Below are 18,212 nucleotides of genomic sequence, written 5' to 3'. Positions count from 1 at the left end.
TTGTCTTCAGAAATTTACAGGTTAACTGTTTTCCATTTTAATTGATAGTTAATATGTCACAACAGGAAATTCCCATTTTTTTCATATTTTTCTTTTGCTTGCAAAATAATTTTGATTATGTTTTGCATTTTTTTTTCTCTAATACTGCAGAGTAGAAAATGACAAGATAAACTCAAGGTAGAAAAGAATAAAAAGAAGATGAATTCTTGGGATGGGAAGGAAATAAAAGAAACTTGAAATAGAAAAATAGAAAGAGAACTGGTAATACAGATTATTATTTTATGTCAGTTTATTTTTCAACTTAGAGGTCTTTCAGTTTTTTCCCTTTTACTTTAGTCAAAGTAGTGCCATCAGAATCAAAAGCATATTTAAACAAACCTTTTGTAGTTAATTTTTAAAAGTAGAAATTGTAGGAAGTATCCAGATGTGTGTTAGGAACCAGATGATCTAGGAAGGAGCCAGTGAAACAATACATTGGGAGTGACTGAAAGTAAGAGAGAGAAGAATATATTTACAAGAAGACTATCATCAGCAGTACACAAAAAACAGATAAAAATAGCCTTGGAGTAGCTGCTGAAGGCTAGAAAGTTCCACAGTGGTAGATAAGCCTCCCAAAAAAGAAACCCCTTGCAGAATAGGAGTGAGAGGAAAACGTGGCCTCTTCTAATAACGTTTGACATAAGTGATATAGCATAGGGTCATTGGTAAAGATGGGCTTTTTGTAACTAGATGTGTTTCTTTGGTTAATAAATTAGAATTATACTAAAATTTTCATAAGCTTTCCTGAGACTTAGCAGTGAGTTTGACTACTACTCTATTGTATTTATGCCTAAATAATATATTCCTGTATCATATTATTACTTGCCTTAATCAGTTCTCACTGTGATAAGAGGATATCATGGAGTGGGTGGTTTGAACAGCAAATAGATTTAACGTCTGCTAAGGGCCCTCTTCTGGGTTGCAGGCTGTTGATTTCCTGTATGCTAATTCATGGTGGGAAGAAGGCATCAGAGCTCTCTGGGGTCCCTTTTATAAGAGTACCAATTCTGTTCATGAGAACTCCTCCCATATAACCTAATTACCTCTTGGAGGCCCCAGCTCCTAATCCCACCATGCTGGGGGTTAGGATTTCAACACATGAATTTTGGGGGGACACCAAGATTTAGTCTATTGCAGTACCGTTGTCACACCACCATACAAACCTTGTAAATGTCTTACTAAAGGACCAGGTTGTTGTAGTAATAATGTCCGGGTAAATAGAATAATCTCATTCTAACTAACATTTTTTCTCTGTTTGGAATGAAACTTAAAAATTACCAAACCCTTTTTAAAATTCTAATATTTTTGTATATCCAAGTTTAGTTGCTTTCATTGAGGACCTCTTAGTAGCTTTTGTAAAAGCACAGTGTATTCTAGTGCCCATTTATATTTGAAGGTGTATTTTTGAAACTCTATTTCAAGCTAAATGATCTGTCAAGTGACAGAAGGGGAATATCGAAAAGGACAATTCTTGAGGACAATATTGAAAAGAATTCTTGAGGCTAAAAAGTGTTTTTAAATTAGAAACTGGATATAAGAAAACTGTTAAAATGCCATGGAGACTGTAATTAATAACATCATGATCTGCTGTTGAATCTGAAGGCATAAAGGGCAGGAAGACAATGGGGTGGGTAGGAATGAGGTGGGGTACAGAATCTAGAGAGTGGTATGAATGGGGAAGGGGGCAGAAGATCGTTATTCTGTATGAGACAACCAGAGAAAAAGCACTATTTAAGGGATGTTTTGTCAAGATCTGAAAGAAAAATTGCCAGAATTGTAGATAGGTTATGAGTTTCCACATTAAATGCGTCTACAAAGCACTCAGCATAGTGAATAAATAAACACCTATTTCAAAGCACATCTTTGGGAAATTTCAAAGCATCTTTGATGAGGAGGACCTTCTAAGAGTTTTCAGGAATTGAAAACAGGAGTAAAATTATGCTATACGACATTTGAATAAGAGTGGCATCGAGTTCCTGACGGTGATGTTGGAGGCTAAGACCACAGAGTAGTGCTGTCAAAGTTCCAACTGAACATGACTTCTAAACTGAAACTGTATTTCAAGATAAACGATCTGTCAAGTGACAGAAAGGGAAGATCGAAAAGGACAAGAAGACAACAGAGAAAATCCCCAAAATATTGGTGAAAGGAAGTCCCGGGATGGCAGCTGGAGAGCTGAGAGAGTGTCCAGTCCAAATTGGAATAAGGGGATGGAAGGGTTTTAGGCACTTCTCAATTTAATCTCAACTTTTCTAGATAATATTCTTACAGCACCAGGTTTTATTTAGAAATGTTGAGATAAATGCCATAAGAAAAGGCTAAAAATTAAAAGAAAGACTGCCTGTGGTGGGCTGCTAGGTTTTTTTTATTAGCTTATTTGATTTTAAGTATAGTTGTTATTTTTCCCACAATGTACATCTATTAATAAAGTAATGTGTAATTTAAGGAAACAGCCTTCTCTGAATGTGTAAAATCAGCATGATAGTTACTACTTTATAGGGTTCTATAAAAAAGGATATTAAGTTCCCCAGCAGAATGCTGGCACACATTGGGTGCTCACTGAATGTTTGTTTCCTTTTTTCAGTCAGTTTTGCTATATTTTCTATGAAAAAAAAATCTTAAGTTCCAAACAAGTCAATGTCTGAACACATTTAAAAGCCAACTAGTTTTTAACTAGGGCACTGAAATTTCAGACTTTAAGTATAAATTATGTATTGTTTAACAGACCATGACAAGCGTTTTACATTCCAGATTTTTCATGAAAACAGCTCTTTTCATTTAAAAAAAAAGTCACATATAGTAAAAAATGTAATCAGAAATGAAGTACACACCCCAAACTTAATTTGACAAAATTTAACACCCTTTCTTTCAACCACTCTGGATATACTTCTTGCTATTAATAGTATAGGAAAAATCTATCTCCAGTAGTATTTAGATCAGTGTTTATTATATGTTAATGTATTTTGGTTGATAATATTGTTGACTAAATTGCCTTATCAGAGTCATTTGTGGCAGAAAAAATATAAATGTTGTTGGCTGCTAAAGTGAAGGCACGGATGGGAATCCACCTGCCAATGTGGGGGACCTGGGTTCAATCCCTGGTTGGGGAAGATTTCACATGCCACAGAGCAATTAAGCCCTGTGTGCCTCAGCACTGAAGTCTGCATGGTAGGCTACAGTCCATGGGGTCACATAGAGTCGGACATGACTGAGCGACTTCACTTTCCTTTCCTTTCACAGATTTTATCACCTGATGGCAGTTGCAGGGGGTGTATGCTAGATCATGTCATAAACGCAATTAAAAGTGTTCTTTGATCAAAGAATTAAGGGTAAAAACGGAAGGAAAGTGTAAATGGAAGGAAAAGAAAACAATTTAGACAATCTAACGGCAATGATAGCTTGTAAATGATAGCTGGTAAATGAAGAAATCCATACAGATATTTATCACAAAGCTTTTTGAAGGAAAGATACCATGTCAAATCAGGGATAAATGATTTTAATTGTTCTCACACAACCCCCCCTCCCTGCCTTTTACAGCCTCCCTCACCCAAACACACAAAATACTATTTTTATTTTGTTTTAACAAACTCTTATATAGTGGTTTGTGCCAGGGATTATTCTAAGCACTTGGCAAATAAATATTTACTTAATAAACTCTGTTAGCTAGGTACTATTATTATCCTTGTTTCTTTGCTTTTTAAATATTTAATGAAACCAAGGTGCTGCTTTTCCAGGACTTCTGTAAGTAGTGAATGGCAATGCTGGTATTTGAACCTGGTGATCTGGCCCTGGAGTTAGTCCTATGAACCTCTGTGCTCTTTCTGCTGCTTGCCTTGGAGTGATGAACAAAAGAGGAAGAGTCCTCTACTCCGGGGTTCTATGACGCTGTCAATGGTTATTTCCTTATACCATAAAAAAAATAAACCTATTAGCAGAGTTGTCTATTTTACCATCACTTAGTGGAAAATAATGTGCAGTAGTTTATTCAAAAATATAAAAACAGAATATGAAGGTTTTTGTTGCTGCTGGCAGTTTTGGGAATAACTGTGATGAATGAAATTCTGTTTACTAAAGATGCAACTTCACGCATCATTTAGAGAACTTCTTTACCAGGAACATGTTCAGCACTTAATAGCACTCAATAAATATTGAGTCTAATTAAACAGTGAACAGGGATGCACTATATGTTTACAGCATTTTCCAATTCATCATATTCTTTTTAATTTCACGTTTGCTTGGGTATGGTGTAGAATTTAAAATATGTATCATAAATGTCTTAGGAAATTTTGAATGTTTTATATGTTTTTGAATGATTAAATAAATTATGTGACAGCTGATGGTACAGGGTAAAGCATGATCCATAATAATTATATTTTACAAACTCATTTTGCCCTAAAACTTCTTTAAGGACAAAGTATAACCTTAATTAAAGTCAGTGTTGTGGCCTTTCTTTTGCCAATGAAATAGAAACCACTGTATTTATTTCTTAACATGAGGGGGAAAGGAATATTTCCAGTTCTCATACACAGACATCCCTGTTGTTACTTCTCTGGATGGCCTCCTGAGAGATCTACTAATGGGAGTGTGAATCTGTCCTTAGTCACCAGTGACTATTTCCTTAGCAAATTCATTAACCTCTCTTTTACCTCTCAATTTGTAACCCCAGTAAATTAACAGTTAAGTATTAGACTTCCCTGAAATATAGCTCTTTTTCAGTCATTTCTTCTATCAATATGACATTTAAAAACCAGTATGTTAAGCAGGTTATTTAGATTTAGATTTAAATTCATTCAAAAACCCAAGCCATGTATGCTCTGATTTTATTACATCTTAGGGCAGATTTATCTATTGATAGTACCACTGTTGAAGATAGGTTAAAGAATATAGTTCAAGCATATAATCATAATTCTTGAATATGTTAAACAAATTTTTCATTTTTTATTGGGATACGTCACTACTGTCACTGAAACAAATCTCTCAGAGATGATTTTCAAGTTTTTCAATGGTTTTTAGCTTCAGCAATAGTAAATTTAGATGCCGTGTTTTATTGCCAAGAGAAAATATGTTATCCACTGTGACGGATAGAAAAAATTGTTATTAAAGCAGATGGTAAATCCTTGAATGTAGTGTTTTAGTTGCTGAACCACGTGGTATTTTTTTTGTTTGTTGTTTTTTGGTAGGATTGCTGGTTTAAAATTGACTGTGCCTTGTCTCATAATTCTATGCCTTTTCTATCATGGTGTTTACCTTTTCTGGAAGACTAACTTATTTCTTACTATGTAAAACTTTATTTGATAATTATAAATTTCTTTAACTGTATGTACAGATATTTAGAAGAAAATTTTAACTTCTTGAAGTTATTTTTTATATTTACTGATATTTTCTAAACCAAAAAATGATTATTTATGGAGTTATTTTCATATCCACAGTGTTTTACATTTTGGCAGATCATTCATCTCAGCTTTTAAAATAAGATAAAAATCTCATATTATTACTTAGGAACTTTCAAATATAACCCTTCTCAAAAAATAGGGGGAACATATATGTATTTCAAAATGTAATATTTGAAATGAAAATGTAAAAAGACTAATATCATAAAATGGGATAGAGTTGCCCTCTTGGAGCCTAGAATAAAATTGAATAAAAGGGTCTAATTTTTATTACTGTCACCATCCTAATGGTTCAGAAGTACTGAATAGAAGTACCACTGATTAATTTCCCCCTTGCTTAAGGATTTAAGTTTTCTTTGGGGAATGGATTTTCTATTAAAAAATAATCTGAACCATCTTTTAATAAATCGAATCTATTTGACATATAATATTATATAAATTTAAGGTGTACAACATGTTACTTTGATAACATTTATGTATTGTAACATGATAGCCATTGTTGCACTATTTATCACCTTATGTAATTGTGATACAATTTTGTTGCCTGTATTTATTATATGTGCATTAGATCACTGTGGCCTGTTTAAACACTACCCTTTGCAAGTTTGTACCCTTAAACATCAGTTTTATCCCCTCAAACCCATCCCCTGGTAACCTCCATTATTATCTGATTGTTTGAGTTTGACATTTTAGATTTCACATATAAGCTTATGTCATACAGTATTGATCTCTCTCTGACTTACCTCACTTATCAAACTGTGTTCAGGATCCTTGCATGTTGTCAGAAATGTCAGGCTATCCTTCTTTCTTACTGCTGAATAATAATTCATTGGTATATAAACCATATCGTATTTATCCATTCATCTGTTGATGGGCATTTGGGTTGTTTCTGTATCTTGAATATTGTGAATAAAGCTGCAATAAGTGTGGGAGTGTATATATTTCTTAAAAGCACTGTTTTCATTTCCTTTGGGTATGTACTCAATAGTGGAGTTACTGGACTATATGGTAGACCTGCTTTTAACTTTTTGAGGAACCTTCATATTGTTTTCTATGCTATGGAACCAATTTATATTCCCATCAGTAGTGTATGAGGGTTCCTTTTTTTTTTTTTTTTAATGGCATCCTTACCAGAACTTGTTCTCCCTTGTCTTTTAGATGATGACCATTTTGACAGGTGTGAGGTGATACTTCATTGTAGTTTTGATCTGCATTTCCCTGCTGGTGTGATATTGTGCATCTTTTCATGTGTCCGTTGTCCATTTTGATGTCCTCTGCTTCACAATATATCTCTTGCAGTTCTACTAGACTTTAGCTTGCTTCAGATAGTTGTAAGAGAATAATGGAAGTAATAAATAAAGTCCACTTAACCTGCATGATGCAGTAGTATTTGGATTTTATAGTACATGTATACGTTATCGTGTCAGTGGTATGCAAAATATGACTGTACTGTAATATTTTTTGCTTTTCATAAGTAGGTTTATCAAAACAGTAACCCACACTTGCAAATATTCTTTAAAATTAAGGCAAAAGTGAATGCCTAATGACATACTTTTACTGAAACTGAATGTTATCTGCATTATATGGGGAAAGTGGACTAAAAATTCTTCAGTTGTGACAGTAGATGAGCTTAACAGGAAATCAACAAGCTGAGCAGATAGTTATATTTTCAAAGGCACTGAAGAAAATTAGTTTTTGATGGCTTTATTAAAGTTCAGTTTAAGCTCTTAAATGAGGAGAGCCAATGTCATAGGCATGTCCTTGGCTCCGTGAACACATTGAGATCTCCATTAATATCCAGCCCTGTCCCAGAATGTTTTTAGTTGCTTTTTGTTGTTTGTTAATGAATTTTTTTCATAGAAATAGAAGTGTTGCTTTTGTTTCCATAGTATTTTGTTTACTCATACACTGAAAGTAGAAAAAGATTTGCTTGGAGTTTTCTGCATAGGTTTTTTTTGTTTGTTTGTTTGTTTTGAAATACGGTCCTATTTCTATAAGAGCCTGACTGTTGAGAAAGGTGACTGATGTGTGAGTTTTGCCTGCTCTTTGTAATGCTTTCTCCTGGCCAGTGGCCACTTCAGGTAAGCAAATGCCATTTACTAAATCATGTTTGCTGGAAAAGCAAGGCAATGCTCTAATGCCTAGCCAGGAGTTGTAGAAACATTGTGCAGCCATCAGAATGGTCACTTGTTTGGCATGTGCCTTCTCTAAACACTTGTGAGTGTTTGCTAACCATCCGACTAACAGGTCCTCAGTCCCTATAATGCCTTTTTTTTTTTTAATCAAAAGAGAAGTTTGCCTTGTGGTCCCATCATATACAAATAAAATGAAATAAAAATTAGAATTTCAGTGGTATTTTTGAATAAGTGGGTGACTGTGATATTTGTCATTCCAGTTATAATAAACAATGATTTCCTTTTCTAATACGAACTCTGAAAAGAATGCAGTGGGAAGGCCACAGCATCAGAATGTTAGTCTGGTTTTTGAGGAGACATTAAAAGAAACTGTGTTTGTGGTTAGAGGAAGCTGTGTTTCTGATCATCTATCTGTTCAGAAGAGGGAGTGTGCATATAGAGTGATGCACACCTTAGCATGCATGTAGAGTGATGTACACCTCAGTTTGACTGCTGTTGGTATGTGTATCTGCTTGGAAGAGGAGACAACATACATTAACAGGATTTTTTTGTTTGCTCATTTTTTAATTTGTTAATAAGAAAATGGATGTGCAAGTAACATCATTATATTCAACTAGCTTAATTTTTGTGCCCTTTAATTTTTAGAAAATCATGCACCTATGGTTTTAGACTTTCTTAATGGCTATCATGGGCTTTCCAGGTGGCTCAGTGGTAAAGAAGCTGGTAAAGGCAGCTTCTTTAGCACATGGGTTTGATCCCTGAGTCAGGAAGATTCCTCTGGAGAAGGAAATGGCAGCCCACGCCAGTATTCTTGCCTGGAAAGTCCCATTGACAGAGGAGCCTGGTGGGCTACAGTCCTTGGAATTGCAAAGAGTCGGACACAACTTAGTAACTAAAAAGCAATAACAAATGGCTGTCACATTGATGTCTATACCTTTACCAAAGTCAGAATTCCCTAATTACTTTTGTAAAGGGTAGGGAAAAAATACACTATCCATATTCTTTAAAGTTCATAAAGCATACTATTTGATTGATTCATTACTAGGAAAAAAGTATTCTAGCCTTCTGAAAACAAAACCAATATTTGTTGACTCTGAGCTCTGAAAGTCACATAGATACAGCTTTCAGTAGTCTACTTATACCTGTTTTCAAGCCATTTGTTTATTTAGCAAATAGTTACTAAGCATTTATTGTGGGCAGACACTGTACCAGTTCCAAGAAGGACAAGAAGAAACTGCTATGTTAAGTTATAATAGAACCATAGTTTGACAAGATGATGACCAAATTTTGAATCTGATTTAGCTCTTATTTCTGTTTGAATTATAATATGGCTTTTCAGAATCAGAAAAGACATTTAAAATTATCTACTCCAACCCTTCGTCCAGTCTTTGAAACTTTCGTTTTATTCATTTGATCATTGCTGATATTTGACTGTTTTTGACTTTTAAAAAATGGCTTTTCATGTAGTTCAACCTAATGGAACTATTATTAAGTACAAAGTTTACTCATGGCAGTGTAAGATGGGTTAGTCAAGACAACCCTATCAAACTGTGTGCATGGGGAGAAATGTAAAACCAGATACTGACAAAATAGTGGCTATTTGCAGAAATAAAATGGCTCAAGTGCCTTCATCTAATCAGAATGAAGATTCTGGGTGCTGAATTAAGGGTTCATCTTGTGTGATCCATTATACCATTTCAAACCTTCTTCACACTCTACAAGACTCTTAAAACCCATGAGGGATATTCTGCATGAACATGGGTTTCAGTTACTTTGTGACTTGAGTTTGGGGCTAGAGGATGAGCCATTTGCTCAGGGGCCGCCAGCTTCTTAGAGAACACCTTCCTAGTGTGTAGTTGAAGATGTTCTTGGTCTCGCCAGTCCCTGCCTCAGAAGCTGTGTTCCCCTGGCTTTTGCAGCACAACACATGGCTGTGGGTTCATCGACATTTAAAGTTACTTCGAAAATCAACATCTAGGGATCAGGATTTCACCTGTATAAGTAAGACCTAATTGGGTAAATGATGAAATGACTGTTTGCCCTTAGGATTGGCTTCAGTTAGTTACTTGAACTCACACATTCCTGTGTCACTCACATAGAGGTGCTAGATTCTGGCATCAGAAAAATGGATCTGCTATGGCCTGTGTCCTCAAGTTACTCTAAGCACACCTCAGTCTAAGTACTTTAAAAAGGTTTGGTAAATGAAATATATTCTTTCATTCATCCATCCATCCAAGCATCACTTATTATGTACCTATTAAGCCAGGCACTGTGTTAGGCTCTAGTGATAAGCTGAAAACAAGAACAAGCCCCTTCATCTACCTCGTATTCTGATGATGAAATGAGACATTAAACATCAGTACACGTGTAATGTTAGGTAATGATGAAAGCTATAAAGAAAAAGAAACTAGTAGAGAGTAAAATGATACTATAAAGGAGAATGCAATCATCTCTGCATAGGAAATGAGGTAAACCCCCCTAAGAATATAATTTTAAATCTGGGTTTTTAAGAGTAGATAAGAGTATGACAGACAGACCAGGCAAGGAGGAAATTTCTAGACAAACAGTGAGGCTGGAAGACATAAAGCAGGAGATTACAAATAGGAAGGCATGTTTGTAAAAAAGGTGTGGTATAGGAATAATAAAATATGGTGTATAATATCCTTTGAAGAATGTTGAAATAATGTCATATTTGGATATGCAAAAAAATCTTTTCTTGAGAGTACTTCTCAGATTTACTCAAGTATCAGAACTCCAGATAGTATTAAACGTGTTCTTTGCAGAACTCAATAAATTACTTTTCTAATTCACCTTCAAATACTGTTCTAATTCACCTTCAAATATCTGAAAATGTCATTATTGATCTGAATTTGGAACTGTTCCAGGCATCTTTAAGGTTAATTAAGAGTAATAGATTCTAACATTTTAAAACACATTCAAAAAGAAAAAACTCACTTGTGAGAAAATCGAATATATGAACTTTCTCTGTCATTTTGGGAAAGATTGCTATTCTTTTTTTTTAAAATCAGACTAATGACTTTTAAATTTTTTTAATTAATTAATTTTGTTTTAGCTGCACCGGGTCATTTTTGCTGTGCTCGGGCTCTCTCTAGCTGCCACAAGGGGGCCGCTCTCTAGCTGTAAGTACATAGGCCTCCCAACGCACTGGCTTCTCTTGTTGCAGAGTGCAACAAGTTCTCTTAGTTGCGGGGTGCGGTCCCAGGTGCCTTAGGGCACATGGAATCTTCCCCCAACAGGGATCGAACCCGTGTCGCTCGCACTGGCGGCCAGATTCTTAATCCCTGGACCATCAGAGAAACCCGCTGTTCTTTTTTATCATCAGAACCTGAGTGTTGTTCAGTAGTGTAGTTTGAGAACTGCTGCTACAATTATTCATCAGATGGGCAGCCAGCCTGTGTGGGAAGCGTTAGGGAATCACTGTCTCTTGTAGCAGGCAGCCCCTTTGGAAAGTCCCTTTCAGTGGCTCTGACTTCCTTTTATTGAGCTGAAATCTCTCTCCCTGATCATTTAGACTCTATCTCTTGGAGATAATGACAGAAATCATGACCTATTTTTTAGAAATATTCTGAGGAATAATAAGTAAAAATAATCTCAGTGTACTTAGCACTGCTTTAAGGTTGATTATAAATGAGGCTGGGCTTCCCAGGTGGCTCAGTGGTAAAGAACCTGCCTGTCAATGCAGGAGACATGGGTTTGATTCCTGGGTCAGAAAGGTTCCCTGGAGAAGGAAATTGCAACCCATTTCAGTATTCTTGCCTGGGAGAATCCCATGGACAGAGGAGCTATGAAGGCTACAGTCTATGGGATTGCAAAAGAGTCGGACATGACTTGGCAACTAAAACAATAACGAAACATATGAGACAAATAATGATGAAGGTTGAAGCTCACCTGGGTGTGAAGAGGATAGGAGGTGTTGGTGTTTTGTTTTATAGAGGGCAAGGTGGGAGTCTGTGGTCTCTTAAGTCTTCATAATCAGACTTTTATTTTGTTCTTTCTGTATAACATTTTGTTTCTGTCTTTTCTCCCTCTGTCATTCTTATTTGAGTAGCCATAGGGTTTACAGGAATAGTTCTTCTGAAGTAGAAATACGAAACCCAAAGTAAAAGAGGAAAATGCAATGTTAGAGTATTATGATCCTTGAAGTAAAATGAAACCTGATAACTAGAATCAAATTATGATGGAATTAAAGGAGACTATGCATCATTGGAACTTAGAAAAAATGGGAGAGAAAATAGGGTGCCAAAGATACATATACATTCATATTTGTCACACATATATGTACATACATACAAATATATCTGTGTGAAAACATTGATTGTATATGAGAGATATATTACATTTAATATATATATGTACAAACACATAAATAAAGATAAAATAAATGTATTTCCATCAGCTGTTTGTTAAATGGAAGATAACGGATTGAAACTGTGCTCCTCTCATGTCTGTCCTGTTCCACTGTCTGAAGTGGCAGGTGGAATCTGCTCAGTAATTCAAAGAGTGAATTTTTTAATTGATCAATCCTGACATGCTAACCTCAGCAACCAAGCAGCTGCATAGTGTGTTAGCTCATCATACCAATAATGAATATTACATCATTGACCTGCCTCCTTTTTTTGGAATGTAGAAAAAAACAAACCCTAGAAATATGTCAGATTTTCAAACAAACCAAAATAATGACTGAGCATACTGATTCTATCTGTAGTTTCATCACACTTATTGACTAATCAGGAACCATTCTGTTTATAAAATTAATTTTTAATTATAGTTTATTTTTAAAATGAAGTTCTAGCTTAAGATCTGAATGAAAAGTTTCAGAGCAATTAAGTTTTTCTTTTTCTAAATTTAAAATATTACTGTTGTGATAAAGTGATGCACTGAGTGACTTTAAGATAGCAATATATGTGTTAACAGACTTCTATACATACATCAGCTGTAAGATGTTTCCCTGGGCTTTGTACTTTGAAAAGTTTGTATTTTAATTCAGCAATAACACTCAAAATAAGAATCTCTGAAATTTGTTTTATATTTGTATTCCTAAAACAGGACAGATTTTGAAATAGATTGCTTAAAAAAAAAAAAAAGAATCGCTTCTTAAAACTCACAGATGTACACATCCACCCATGGGACAGAAGAAGTGAATTAAATACCTCGCTTGGTAAATCACGTTGCTTCTCCTGGACGAGATTGCTTGCACCCAGTGCTGTGAAAGAGACACGCTGTGAGCAGGAAGGATAGCTATTGTTCAGTGCTCTCTAGCAAAAGAACTGGGGAGAGGGGGGGTTTGGGGGGGTGAGTTTGACTGGCGTTGGCTCTGGCTTTTCTGCATTCCAATCTGTCTGAGGCATTGAGCGGGAGCAAAAAAACAGAGAGAGAGAGAGAGCGCCAGAGCGTGAACAAGCACAGCTAGTGCGGTATAGAAAGTGTTTTGAGTTTCTGACTGGCATGCCGGAAAGATCATGTTAGCAACACCCAGAAACTTCACGGAATGCAGACCCCAGGTAAGAGTTCCTAGAATCCATCTGAGACAGAAGTTAAAAGTTTGTATATATTTAAAGGGTATCTGTGCTTTTTCAAAATTCACAAATGAAATGACTATTTACTTTTGTGCTTATCAGGTTAAAAAAAAGCGGGGGGGGGTTGGTTTTCATTAACTGTGAGTTCACAGGAGTACTGTGTGGAGACTGTCAACATCCAGTACAAAATCTAGATCAAAAATAGCCTTCTGAGAAACTCAGATAAATTAAAGGTGTGGTGATCATAGCGAAGTACTAACACTGCAACATTTACGTGTTCTTTTAATCATTTGAAGTGGATGCTTATTCTAGTTTTTCCCTAGATTCTTTATGAAATACTCAGATACCTAGGAATGGATACAGCCCATTTCTCTCTGAGAGAGACAAAATACATCAACCATTAATAATAATGTAACAGTCTTGCCTGAATCTCAGTAGCATGTAGTTAAATCTGTTTCATTTGGCAAGTTCAACAGGTTGGATCCATAGACAGCAGTAAGAGTTCAAATGAGAACTTTGCTTGCCTTTTTTTTTTTCCCAAGGTAGACTTTTACTATCCTTTGCCAGTAGATGACGTCAGAAACTAACTAATTAGCTCATTGAAAGTTAAATCTGAAAGAGACTTGAGAAATCATCTACTGCAGTCCACACTCTTCCTTTTCAATGAGAATATTGAGATGTAAGGGATTTGGTGCTTGCTCAAGATCACAGATTTAGAACAGAATTGAAATGAAAATACATATCTCCAGATTTGCAGTTTACTGGTTTCTTTCATGGTACCAGCTACATTTAGGCTTTATACTTTGTCCATACTGTGTCTGCTGGCTCTGATACCATGAGTTACTGCCTAAAGACCAAATACATCATAAATCTAGATTGAAATATTATGGGGAGGAGATGTTGGCAGATGGATGTCATCAACATTGATATCATACTCATTTAAAACCAAAAATATATATGCGAAGTATTGGTATTTATCAGAATAAAAAGCAGTTTTCAGTTAAGGAAAAAGACTGCAGTTTGTACATTGCTTTTGTATAAATAATTACATAGCTGTAGCATATTCTAAATGCCTATATATGAAATTAAAATTCAAGTTGATTTTAATCTCTTTTAAAGACTTTGGGACTTAGTCATTTTCTGTATAAATGAAGTTAGTAAAGCTTTTTTTTTTTGGGTAGCATTATCCCATATTCAGTGCCTTTTCTATGTTTGTATTTTTTTAATGTAAGATAACATTTTAAAATTATCCAACTGCTTGAAGCAGTCGCTTCCTTATCCAAGACGCAGCTCAGTTTCTCTGCATTTGTAAGGGTCCTCTGTTACTTTACCTCATGAATTATGTGCTTGAGGGTAACTTAAGTGGAGGATCTTGAGAGTCACAACAGTCAGTGAACATCTGTCTTCATACATTTTCATTTAGTCTCTGAAAAGGTTGCTGCCCTTTCCATTTTTCTGGAGACCATTGTGGAGTTGAGAGAGACCACACTATTCTAGGGAGCTAAATAGTAAAGATAGCCACTGTCAAAAGGATCTGTCATGGCTCTTTACAATCCCTGGGAACAAGTTAGCTTGATTTGGCTCCAAGCACAGTGAAGGGATGTAGTGTTTTTGTGTTAAAGCTTGACCTGCTATTCCAGTTTTTGACTAAGTCTGTGTAAATGGGGTTGTGATTTACAAGTCTGTGAGTGACGAGCAGTTAAGTTGTAAGGAACAGTTTCATTACTGCTCTCGGCTATCGGAAATCAAATTACAAAGTGACATTCTCCACCCAGTAGGAAACAAGAGACTGTTTGTCTTACTGCCGAATCTATTATTAAAACACACTGTTTATAAGGGGACTGTTGGCTGTGAGAATGAGGACATAATGCTGTGTCCAACTTAACAGTGTTCACGTTGTGTTACACAGGGCTTGGGGTTTTCTCTCATCTTTTATCCTGCTGAAGTATGTGAAAGGACTGCCATGATACATGCGTGTATATTATGTTATGTGTATATATGATAGATGAGTGGATGGATGGATGGATAGCTAGATAGACGTACAAAAATGAACTTTTGGCCTTAGTGTATTTCCCCATGTTAGAAACAATCAGGTCATTAATCTATTGCTGGTATTTTACTGACCTAAGTTGAAAAAATACTATTAACCAATCTAATAATTATAAAATTTGCTACTGTGTATTGGAAAGAGAAAAATATTAGAAGGTAACACATGACTCCTTTTTCTCTCCTGAATACAGATGTCAGATTATGCAGGTTTATGTTTTGAAAGGCACTTGTGCTAATAAGGTGCCCATTTTATGACTAAAGTCACATTGTAAATGGGAAGGGAGTGGGTAGGATGAAATGAATGGCATGAGGAAAGAAATTCTCTTATGTATGTGAAACAATTTTCTTTTGACCATTGGTTTCTTTGAAGGCTGGCCCGTTTTCACTGCTCATGATTTTTTTTCCTTGATACTAGTTTTTCTAAATTTTTTTCATGAAATATATATCCATATAGTTTATATATTAAATTTGCAAAAAAGGTAAAGAGCTCTGTAATATAGCCATGACATTTTTCTGATAAAAGCTTGGGTATAGTTGATCAAAACTTTTGTCTCATTTAGCAGGTTTATTAATACTTCTTCCCCAGTGCAATTTCTTTCTACTTATGGGGTATAATGCTGGGTTCTGTATCCTCATTAAAGTTGTAAGAATGAAATCTCTATAAACAAAAGTAAAGATGAAGGACAGTCCAAGGGGCAGAAACTTGAGGCTGGATGTGTAAAACACTGAATTATCAAATTAATTCTTTACTCATAAAGGTAACCTGATTAGCTACTCAAAACTCTGGAAATCCGTTTAGGTGGACACATGGTTGGGTTTCCCCTTCTGCTCCAGCCTGGACCTTCAGCAGCTTCTAAAGAGGGAGTTACACTGGGTTTCTTCTTTCTGCTCTTTCACGCTCTCTAGTGGTTGTTTGTGGTGGTTCTTGTTTTCAGTTCCCTGTATATCAGTTTTCGTGAAGAAGCTGGTGGCTCTGTGGTGAAATAAGGCTCACAAGATTCTTGCACTTAGTTGCATAAACTTTCTAAATTATCTAATTCTGTAGCGTTGAGAGAGGATAACTGATTGTGTCCTGTCGTTTCCTAGTAAACAGTGAGTCAAGAAAATGAGTCATGACTCAGCAGCGTGAATCTTCATACAGCTGCCTTTTGTTTTTTATTTATTTGTGTGTGTGCGCGCCCTAATCGGAATTCAGTCTATCAAAGCGCCACATGTAATTATGGGTATGATGTCAGCTTGTGTTTGGAAGCCTAAAGCGTTGCCACTGAGAATATGTTCTTTGTGCATACTTGACAAGTAGGAGAGACTTACTGAATCGTCATTAAAATTCAGATGAAGGTCTTTATCTTCTCTGGTACCTCGCTCGCCCCTACTCAAACCTTACCATTCTGCTGAATGAAGAGTTCCCTGAACTCATGAATACATGAGTTCCTTCATGTATTTACATGAAGAGGGAGCCAGTGAGGAGTTCTTATCGAGAATGAGACTATAAAATCCCACGTTTCGGTCATTCTTAGGTTTGAGGTATTTTATAAATAAGTGAATTGCTGAAATAACAAGTTGTAAAGTTAGTGCAGGTTAATACAGTTCTCTTCTTTGAAGAAGAAAAATGACCTGGTTCTGCATGCTCTCTTTTGTTAGACTTTCAAAAGTAAGCAAGCAGGTTTAGGTGCCAGGATCAAGCCAGTGTCAGTCAGGATCAGGTGACACCTAGCATAGTCAACCTGTTGGACAGGTTGCTTGCTCTGATGTATTGCATTTAATTCCACAGACTACAGAGTGCCTTTGAAACCTTAGCAGCATGCTACTGTTGAATAGTTAACTATTCATAGATACTACCTTTAGTTAATATGAAGACAAAAAAAAAGGATATTCTCTTTTTAACACTCTGGTTTGTAACTTTCTAGCTAGATTATATTTCAGATAGACTGTGCGTAGTTGACTTGATTTCTGGTCTCTCCAGTGAGATAGGAGAAGATAAGATGTTTGGGTCCCTACTACAAGAATTCCCTTTTCTAGGAACACCTAGACTGTAAAGTGAGTGAAAGTCGCTCAGTCGTGTCTGACTGTTTGCGACCCCATGGACTATACAGTTCATGGAATTTTCTAGGCCAGAATACTGGATTGGGAAGCCTTCTCCTTCTCCAAGACCATAAAGTGTCAGGTAAATAAATAAAATAATTTATTTCATTTTTTTTTAAAAAGGAGTGATGTGTCAAAGGGAGTGCAGAAAGAACCACTTGAAAGAATTAGGTTTGCTCAGTCAAAGGACAGGACAAGACGTGATATGTCTATGAACAGGGAAGGATAATCATCTTTTGTATACCAAGAGCTCATTATGATGAGCTCATTTCTAAGACTTTGTTTAGTATGGTTATATTTCTTAGCATTTTCTCAAAATGTGGGAGACGAATCACTCAAAGAAAGAGTAGCAGATTATTGAATTACTGTCTGCACATGGTAAAGGAATTGTATCACAGTAATACAGTGGACATGAGTTGGGGTAAACTCTGGGAGTTGGTGATGGACAGAGAGGCCTGGCGTGCTGCAGTGCATGGGGTCGCAAAGAGTCGGACACGACAGCAACTGAACTGAACTGAATTTAGCTTACATACATCTTGAGATTTTTCTTGAAGCGTTTTTGCCTCCACTTGAAACTCAGTGAAACATCACAGTAGTTTCCTAAAACAATATCACTCTATTTTATGAGTACTATTATTTTACTTGCAAATATTTGCCCCATGACAGTTGCTAAAATTGTGAAATATATTTTTAGTAATTTTGGTTTTCTTCATTTCCTTTTCTTATAAATACAGTATAAGCACTTAGTATTTGATGATCAGCTTTTGAAGATAAATTTTCCAAAAAATTAGCTTTTTTCCCCCATTTGGAGCCAGTGTTAACCATTTTTATTAACAAAACCAAAAACATGGTGTAAGGAAGAATGCCTTGGAGTTATTGCTGTCATTACAAAGAATGAAAACAAGTCTCTCTTGGAAACATTTTTATTAACAAAACCAAAATGTACTATTCAAAGCAAATTTTCTGAAATGTAAAAGGCA

At 35.7% G+C, this 18,212-nt stretch overlaps 1 protein-coding gene across 7 annotated transcripts in view; it reads left to right on the top strand.

Annotated features, from left to right (window-relative positions):
- Positions 1 to 18,212, top strand: part of RASAL2 (RAS protein activator like 2) — a 389,739-nt gene that overhangs the window by 230,892 nt on the left and 140,635 nt on the right. The window contains exon 1 of one of the 7 annotated variants that reach the window (XM_070474033.1): positions 12,931 to 13,086. The exons of the other annotated variants lie outside the window; for them this stretch is intronic. Coding sequence (XP_070330134.1) covers positions 13,074 to 13,086 — 13 coding nt within the window. The 5' untranslated portion in view covers positions 12,931 to 13,073. Of the gene's footprint in view, positions 1 to 12,930; positions 13,087 to 18,212 lie in introns of those variants that run through there. 7 annotated transcript variants of the gene reach the window in all.

This window comes from Odocoileus virginianus, chromosome 11 (genome assembly GCF_023699985.2).
Source record: "Odocoileus virginianus isolate 20LAN1187 ecotype Illinois chromosome 11, Ovbor_1.2, whole genome shotgun sequence".
NCBI classification, from domain to species: domain Eukaryota; kingdom Metazoa; phylum Chordata; class Mammalia; order Artiodactyla; family Cervidae; genus Odocoileus; species Odocoileus virginianus.
Note: the sequence above shows the minus strand (reverse complement) of the source record. Positions and strands in the feature narration are given on the sequence as shown.